The 9309-nt window shown below is 47.8% G+C and overlaps 1 protein-coding gene across 1 annotated transcript; it reads left to right on the forward strand.

The window, feature by feature from the left end:
- The first annotated feature begins 5035 nt into the window (after nucleotides 1–5035).
- Nucleotides 5036–7787, forward strand: LOC120849508. The gene is made up of 2 exons (XM_040221768.1): nucleotides 5036–7693; nucleotides 7782–7787. The coding sequence occupies exons 1-2, from the start codon at nucleotides 5036–5038 to the stop codon at nucleotides 7785–7787; spliced, it is 2664 nt and encodes an 887-aa protein (XP_040077702.1).
- Nucleotides 7788–9309: the final 1522 nt, after the last annotated feature.

Below are 9309 nucleotides of genomic sequence, written 5' to 3' on the forward strand. Positions count from 1 at the left end.
AACGTTATGTGCGTGACGAAATCATTTTTATTTCATTTGCAGAACATCTGTTTTTGCTGTTTGTCAATCCTGTTGGGTGATTTCATTTGGATTCGACCAAACTTGTCGGGATTAAATCTTTAGATTTAATCGTAAAAAATATATATGATACCCGAATCCTTGTGATGAAAGAAACTGCCTTTGAAAAAAATTAGAATTGTATAGTTTGAGAGAAAAAACTTCTGAGGCGCTGCAGGGTAGAAAACGTCAAATTCCCAATTTGATTTTATCTCGACTTTAGCCGCCATTTACAAATTATCGAATTCTTGCAGAATTATTATATTTATTACGCAATATTTACGCAGACTTGGCTATTTCTAGAGGTAAATTTCTGTCTTCTGTTATATTAAATTAATTTTCTAAAAAATCTCAAACATGCAACCTAGAGCAAGTGTGACGCAACTTCGGACAGCTATATAAAACGAACGGTAGGGCGCAATGACGTGAGACATATATCTGTGCGTAGCTATCAATGTAAGCTATCGATTGACATGTATTTTCTGGTTATTGTGTTTACCGTGTTGTTTTTATTCTGCCACAAATATAGACAAAAATGAAAAATATGCAAATTTTGAAGTCAATTTTCTCAAAAAAGCCATTTTTTATTTCGTTCATACTTTTTTAATTTATTGCCCAGATTCTGCTTAATAACCGGGTATAAATATTGCTTGACCTTTTTTTGTTGTAGTTTTAGGACAACCAGTTGAATAAGTCATTTTTATCGCGTAATACCAACCTCCGGCTCCGGTATGCGGGCTTCACCGCAACATTGATAATTGGCTCAGCAATATCAGATTTCACTGAAAACTACTTTACCCCGTTGAATTTTTACTAATATATTTTTCAAAAAATCAGTAACGTCATAAAGAAATGAGAGATGGCTGAATTGACGAAGTGATGTCTGCAAAGCCACAGCTTGCATTTTCGAACGTCGCCACGACAACGTTTTACTACTGAGGTTGCACGAAACTTATATATTTAAATTATTTGTTTGAACATTGTGCCGTGATAAACAACAACAAAAGTAAATTTAGTTAACATCAATGTTAACTAGCCTAAGCGAGTGGAGAGATCCAAGACGTTTCATCCGTTTCGATCATGTCGGGTTGCATTCTACGGCACTATCCAGTCCAGAAAAACAATATCCCCGTTTATGCGTTTCGGACAATCTTTATTTTATACAAACATTATCGGAAAATCGGCTCGAATTTTTTTAATTTACCGCATGGCATTCTTTCGCCTATCCTTCATTGGCCCTTAGTATTCCGAGGTACGTGAAAAAAAAATTTACTACATTTTGTCCATCCTTCGGCTTTTGGACTACTTGTTGCATACGTTTAAATTTTTTGGGCTACGCACAGCATATCGGAAGTTGCTTTTCAGCTTACAGTAATCGTACTCTTTTGTTGCCAGTATGCAATAAAACATTCATAGGTAACAGTTTAACAAAATCACTCTATTTATTGAGTAATTTATTTGGGTTAACAAGGCACACCTATAGAAACACATAATTTTTCACAGAAGCGCAAATGTACAAGAAGAGGCTTTAACAACAAAACAAAACAAAGCCGTAGATCATCTGAGAGTTCCGCACGTGCACCACAGAGGTTCATGCATTAAGACGAAGATAGAACAGTTCGCTCAAGCTGCACTTCGCCCCTTTCGCGTCGCCACACGTGCGAAGCGCGGATGCCTTTCCGAGTCGGTACGCAACTCCACTCTGTTTTCTTGATTCTGCGGAAGTCACTCACCTCCTTCTCGGTTATGTTCATGAGAGTTACGTTTTTGACACGCCTTCCAACCTTGTCCACAAAATCTACTGATGTTCGGACGAGCTGCTCCTCCGGTGAACGGAGGTTGTGCACCGTTGCGTGGTGTTTGAGAAGCCCTCCAACCCCGTCACAAGAGTTTTTACCATGCCCAGAGGCAGAAAATATCCACTTCAATTGGGTATGGCCCACTCGTTCGAACTCATGCAGCTGAAATCTATTTTTAAAATGAGCAGGTGCCCCGTCGGATATGTACGTTAGTGAAGCATAAACTGGGATGTGCTCCTCCAGCCAGTCTTCTATAAGTCTCAGAGCCAGCAGCGCATGGGAAGTGTCATGACATAAGTCCTCACAGACAACGCCGAAGCATTTTGAGCCTTGCGACGTGGATGCCACACACGTGAACACAGAGAGCTGACGCTTGTGCCAGTGGTACTCCTGTATCTCGTGTGGCAAAATTACCGTCCAGTTCTCCGCAAAATCGAAGTGCATGACGATGTGTCTTGAGGTCACACTAGACTTCTCAATCCGTATGGCTTCCCGTTGTGTCCTACGAATAAAATCGTGCGTGGAAAACCTTGTGGCCCATTTCTGTAGCTCTTTCAAAAAGGCGCTGGAGTCGGCAGTCTTGCTTATCAAATTACCATTCTCCCATGTTAAAAATGTAATTTCCTCTTCAGGCACCATTTCCAATGATCCTAAGGAGAGTCTGTCAGTCGAGGGGCAGTCTTTGCATTTGCCTCTGAAACATTCGGACGAGGGTTCAGGGCAGAGGCACAAAGCGAGAATCTCCTCTTTTGTTATTTTTTCTTCTCGCATGCTGTTCAGGGTGGAAAAGCACAAATCGAAATTCGTACAGCACACACATGCACAGACAGTCTGTTCAGGGTTTAGCTTGACCCACTTTGGCCGCAGCAAGTAAAATTTAGTCAGACCTAATTTTGAGTCCGGGTTTGCTTCCTTAAACAGCCTGTACGTCTCTCGGACATACCTTGTCATATACCGCTTCACGACCACATGTTCTTCGCCATCCTTCAGAAGCTTAACAGCATCTTTTTTGTTTGGGCTCTGCCGAGAACAGTCGAGATCGTCGTCGGTGTAATATTGCGTGGCTGCCCGTATGGTGTCCTCGCTTATGCTTCCACCGTGATAAGGCTCCGGACGCTCCCATACGCCGAACCGTTCACGAAGCTGCTTTGATTTCTTCAGAAGGTACTTCGATGCCTCAGGAATTAGCCGTTCTACCTCCCTAGTGGCTACGCCCTTGGGCACAAGCGTGAGGAGCTGACATCTCTCCTGGTAAGATGCCGCCTTCACAAAGGCCTCTCTGATGTTTGCCCACCACCCGTCGCAGCCGAGGCATGGTTGATCACTGCGAGAACTTGACCCACTTGGCTCCAAGGTATATGCAGTCGCCAACTTTTTCCGTACCTGTCGGCTGTGTGATCCTTCAATCTCCCGCTGTTTTCTTTCAGCATATGCCTGACGGCTTTTCGGGTTTACTGTAGAAGGCATGCGCAAAGGAGCTGTTTCAAGCCCAGCAGCAGAAATCTCTTCGTTAAGACCTTCCACTACTTCGTGCTCTTCGATGCAGCTTGCTGGAGAGCTCGAGCATGGATCACTGACAGATGATGAAAGCTTCTCACCGGTGTACTGGAAGCAGTTCTGGCAGAGTGTCACGGGTGTGGAGCTGGGAAGAAAAGAAGAAAAAGAAGAGAAGAGAGGAAGAAGAGGATCGCGAGAAACGAAGGGCAGGGGTGCTATGTTGCGCTTTTTGGACTCCCAGGAGACTAGGGAGAGGGAAGTGACGTCAACGACACAGCAAGCGCAGATTGGGTGTTGACTTTGTCTTCTTCTGTCAACATCCAATCTGCGTTTGCTCTAGTGGTTGACGTCACTTCCCTCTTCCAAGTCTCCTGGGAGTCCAAAAAGCGCAACATAGCACCCCAGGTGCGGGAGTTCTGACCCGTCGCTTGTTGAAGCCGGCAACGCTCCGGCTACTGAAGCTTCACAGAAACCGGCCCCGCTCCGGTTCCTGAGACCCCGGCCACGCTCCGGCTTCTGAAGCCTCACCGAAACCGGCCCCGCTCCGGTTCCCGAGAACCCGGCCACGCTCCGGCTCCTGAAGCCTCACCGTAACCGGCCCCGCTCCGGTTCCTGAGAGCCCAGCAACGCTCCGGTTCCTGAGAGCCCAGAAACGCTACAGTTCCTCAAGCCACGAAGAACCCGGCAACGCTCCGATTCCTGACGCCACGACGAGCCCCGCCACGCGCCTGAGGCCACGACGAGCACCGCTACGCTGCTGAAGCCCCGCCACGTCAGGCGTGAGTCGAGCTTTTGTGGGGACTTGACCACGGGGACTCCGGTCTGCTTTGAACTTTTCCTTTTCTTTCTTTATTGTTGATAACTACCTCCTGATTTCCTTTCATTATATTATTACGTATGTACATGCCTTTGTCTCACCTGGTCTTGTCTCAATCATTTCGCGTGTCGGACCGGGCGAACGTGACAATTGTGGCGAGCCTGCCAGGATCCCATTTACCATCAGTTTAATTGAATCACTTCGTCCGGGACACACACGAATTGCTAGAGTCAAAAAGACTAGCATGGAGAACGAGAAATTAATGGCGGTGGGAAAGGAGTTGGGTTATCAGGGAGATGAGTTGAAGAAATGGATGGAGGACGAAAAGGCTAGACTACGAGAAGAAAGAGCGTGGGCGCGACAGGAACGCGAGGAGGAATGTGTCCGGTTGGACAAAGAACGCGAAGTCCTGCAATTTCGGTTGGCAGTACAAAGCGCAGGGGCGCCACGTCAGGATGCAATCCAAGGTATAGGTGAAGGAGAGGCTACTAACTTGGCCGCGACAACCGGCGAGGCGCGACACTTTAGCCCTCATAAGTTAATTCCTCAGTTCGAAGAAGGAAGGGATGACTTAGATGCATATTTGCTACGCTTTGAACGTACTGCAACGGGAATGGGTTGGCCTCAGCAGAAATGGGCGACGACTCTGAGTTTGCGCCTCACTGGTGAAGCATTGACGGTAGTGGGTCAGTTGTCGCCAGAAGACGCACTGGATTATGCGAGAGTGAAGCTGGCACTGCTTCAAAGGTTTCGCTACACCAAAGAAGGGTATAGAGAACGGTTTAGGGACGCAAAGCCCGAAGAGGGAGAGACAAGGAGACAGTTTGCTGCCCGTCTCGCTGGGTATTTTGACAGGTGGGTTGAGATGGCCGATATTCAACACACGTTTGAAGCCCTCCGTGATAAGGTCTTGGTCGAGCAGTTTCTGCTCACTTGCTCCACCAAGTTGACTATTTTTCTCCGAGGGAGAGAATGCCAAGGCTTGCAAGAAGTTGCGTCAAAGGCGGACCTTTTCCTAGAGGCTCAGGCCCAGCCTACTATGAGTAAGTCGAAAATCGACGAGACGAGTAAGCAGTCTAGTGTAGCGGCAGCAGATAAGTCTAAAACAGGAGGGGGCAGGAAAGCTTTGCGTTGCTTTTTATGCAACAAAATTGGGCACAAGGCGGAAAACTGTCATGGACGTCCGCCGGCCTCCAAAGGAATTACTTGCTGGCAATGCGGGAAAACTGGACACCGTGCAGATAGCTGCAGGTCAAAGCCTAACGACAATCATCGGGCGTCATGTCTTTGGACGAAGTCAAGAAACGGAGAGGTGACCGAGCCCGAAGATGGCTTTGTTACCCTCAAGAATGGTGACAAGATTCCGGTTGTCAACTCGGCAGTAGGACATCCTCCCAAGTTTCTAGTGGAAAATCTGCCAGTTGTAGAGGGAGATATGGGTGGCCACAAGATAACTGTCCTCAGGGACACGGGCTGCAACACCGTCGTTGTTCGCCAGAGCTTGGTTCCGAAGGAAGCGTACACGGGAATATTGAGCCCGGTGTTTCTACTGGACAAAACAGTAAGGCACCTTCCCGAGGCCGAGATTATAGTTAGGACACCATACTACACGGGAAAGTTAACAGCGAAGTGTGTAAACGACCCTCTGTACGATCTGGTGTTGGGAAATGTGCCGCTTGTACGAGATGCCAATGACCCCGATCCAAACTGGAGTTTGAATGTGAAAATGAGGGAAGCTCATATGTCGGCGACAGAGCCAGCCGATGAACAGAAGACCGGGACGGAAGGCGTCCTGGCGAAAGAGACACATGTGGAGTCTCTAGAACGCTCTGTTGACGAATCTTTACTCGAATGGGGCGATAAAGAGTTCATGGGCACCGCGGGGGCTGAGCAGATCAAGAAACCTACATGTCGACCCCCGCCATCGCCTCCCGAACTGCGAGTACCTGAGGTACCACTGCTTCAAACAACTAAAGAGGAGCTCATTCAGGAGCAAAAGAATGACGAAACCCTGAAGAAATGCTTCCACGACGTTGGGAAAGTAACCAAGAAGCACAGGGGCAGAACGAGGTACGAGTTTTTCATTAGGAATGAGCTGTTCTACAGGAGCTGTACATACAGTTCCGGAAGAAAAACCGACCAGTTGGTTCTCCCGAAAAAGTTTCGGCGAACTGTCACCGGGATGGCACATGACGGAATAATGTCAGGCCACCAAGGCGTGAGCAACACAATAGCACTAGTGTCTGAAGAGTTCTTTTGGCCGGGTGTCCAAAGCGACATTAAGAGGTACGTGCGGTCGTGTGACATTTGCCAACGGACGGTCCCCAAAGGGAGAGTAGTCAAGGCCCCCTTAGGTACCATGCCGACGATTGTAACTCCCTTTCAGAGGGTGGCCATTGACATCATTGGTCCGATTGCTCCCAAATCAGACTCGGGGAACCGATACATCTTAACCATGGTGAATGTGGCTACTCGATACCCCGACGCGGTAGCCTTGAAAACCATCGGGACTCCGGTAGTAGCGGAAGCTTTAGTTGACATGTTTACGCGATACGGCGTACCGAGAGAGGTCCTTAGTGGCCGTGGTAGCGCGTTCACTTCAGACCTGATGAAGGAGGTGGGTCGCCTGCTGTCAGTGAGACGCCTTTTGACTACTCCCTATCATCCAATGAGCAACGGGTTGGTAGAGAAATTCAATCGAACTTTAAAGTTGATTCTACGTAGAATGTGTCAGGAGAGGACCAAGGATTGGGACCGGTACCTGCCAGCACTGTTGTTCGCTTACCGGGAGGTACCCCAGTCCAGTTTGAGATTCTCTCCATTTGAGTTGTTATATGGGAGAACGGTACGGGGGCCATTAACTATACTAAGAGAAGTGTGGTCCAACGAGGCGTTGAACGAGGAAACAAAAACGACGTACAGCTACGTCATGGAACTGAGAGACAAACTGGAGGAGACCTGCAAACTGGCACACCACTGCTTGGATGAAGCCAAGGTAAAATACAAGGCGTATTATGATCGGAAGAAAGTCAACCGAGAAATGAAGGTAGGGGATAAAGCACTAATCCTCCTTCCAAGCGACAATAACAAGTTGCTCATGCAATGGAAGGGTCCCTTCATCGTCGCGGCGCGAAGAAATGAAGTTGACTATGAGCTGGAGATTGCCGCAACGAGAAAAGCCTTCCATGTAAATATGCTCAAAAAATATGAAGAGAGGACCGAAATGGACCCGGCGGCACCGAGGTGCAGCGCGGCAACAGCAACTGACGATGACAACAAAAACGACGAGGAAGACGGCATAGACGATGTCCCGACTCTGTCCCTGACACGACAACAAAACGGGCAAGACGTACTGGTGAATATGGCCCTGAGTACAGAGGAGAAGAAACAAGTTGCGACTCTGATTGGAGAATTCGAAGAAATCTTCTCTGATCTACCCGGAAAAACAAACTTGATTGAGTGCGATCTGAAGCTGACAACTCAGGCACCAGTGCATGTTAAACAGTACCCTCTGCCGATAAAGGTACACGAAACAGTGGAAAAGGAAATAACAGAGATGTTGCGGCTGGGAGTGATCGAGAGATCAACATCACCATTCAACGCGCCTATAGTATTAGTGAAGAAGTCGGATGGGTCCAGCAGATTCTGCATTGACTTTAGGCGGCTAAATGACGTGTTGGTAGCCGATGCCGAGCCCATTCCCAGGGTAGATGTCACGTTTGCTAAAGTGGGATGTAAACGTTTCTTCACAAAGTTAGACTTAGCCAAAGGATATTGGCAGATCCCCATGACAGAATCATCAAAGCATAAAACAGCGTTCTCAGCTTTGAGCGGTCTGTATCATTTCAGATTCATGCCGTTCGGCTTAAAGACAGCTTCCGCGACTTTCACGAAGCTGATGCGGATCCTACTAAGAGGCATACCGAATGCACACCACTATATCGATGATGTTCTGGTGGCAACGGACTCATGGGAGGAGCACATAGATGCACTAAAGGCTATACGGAGGGCTGCGCGATGCGGGGATCAGAGTCAAGCCAAAAAAATGTGAAATTGGATTTCACGAAATCAGCTTTCTCGGCCACAGATTAGGATCAGGCCAAGTAGCCCCAAGACAGGAGATCCTGACGAAGATCCAAGAGGCGCAAAGGCCGACAACAAAACGTCAGGTCACGTCATTCCTGGGTTTGACTGGATTCTACAGGGAATTCATTCCTAACTACGCAGAGGTGGCGGCTCCTCTGACAGTGTTGACCCAAAAGGGAACTCGCAACGAGGTGCAGTGGGACGACGAGCAGGAAAGGGCATTCAAGCGCCTGAAGGAGGAATTGTGTAAACCTCCCATCCTCATGGCTTTCGACCTAGACAAGGAATTTGTGCTACGTACAGACGCCTCAAGCGTCAGTTTGGGAGCAGTCCTTCTACAGGAAAAAGATAGCGTACTGCACCCTGTCGCGTACGCAAGCAGACGGTTAAGCAAGGCGGAAAAGAACTATGCCACGATTGAAAGGGAATGCCTGGCACTAGTTTGGGCCGTTGAAAAGTTTGCACTATATTTATATGGCAAGCATTTCCGAGTGCAAACTGACCACCAGCCGTTGGAATTCTTAAATAAGGCTAAACACACCAACAGTCGAGTCATGCGATGGCGTATGAAGATGCAAGACTATAGTTTTCACGTCGAATACATTAAGGGGAAGGATAATGTAGGTGCAGACTACTTAAGTCGGATGTAAATAAGGAATTTAGACTTAGAATGCCCTCGTGCCTATTTTTTTTCTTGCTCGATAGCGCATGGGGTAATACGGGGATCGAGTTACTGCATGGTTTCGAAGTGCAAACATGGTTCTTTTTTTTTGAGGGGGGGAAAGGGAGGCAATTTAATGTGAATTGAGTTTTATTTCGAAGTTCTTCACGCATGATTTTTTTTTTGTACTTTGCGCGCGAGCGTGAAATGAAGGAGCTGTGTTACATCGGGGGCGGTCAAAAGTGTAGACTGGTGCTGCGAGTGCTACGAGAACGGATGCAGTCTTTGCCAAGGCTCGAGATCGCCCAGGCCAAGAGTGAGTGCTGCGCAAGTGCCGGCAGGAATTACCGTCAGTCCGAGACTTTAGCAATGAACTTCAAGATTGACGGTGT

This window comes from Ixodes scapularis, unplaced genomic scaffold (genome assembly GCF_016920785.2).
Source record: "Ixodes scapularis isolate PalLabHiFi unplaced genomic scaffold, ASM1692078v2 PGA_scaffold7__128_contigs__length_106722199, whole genome shotgun sequence".
Taxonomy (NCBI): Eukaryota; Metazoa; Arthropoda; class Arachnida; order Ixodida; family Ixodidae; genus Ixodes; species Ixodes scapularis.

Excerpts from the sequence above, each read along its gene's own strand:
- LOC120849508 (XM_040221768.1), top strand. The coding sequence starts at position 5,036 with ATGGCCGATATTCAACACACGTTTGAAGCCCTCCGTGATAAGGTCTTG.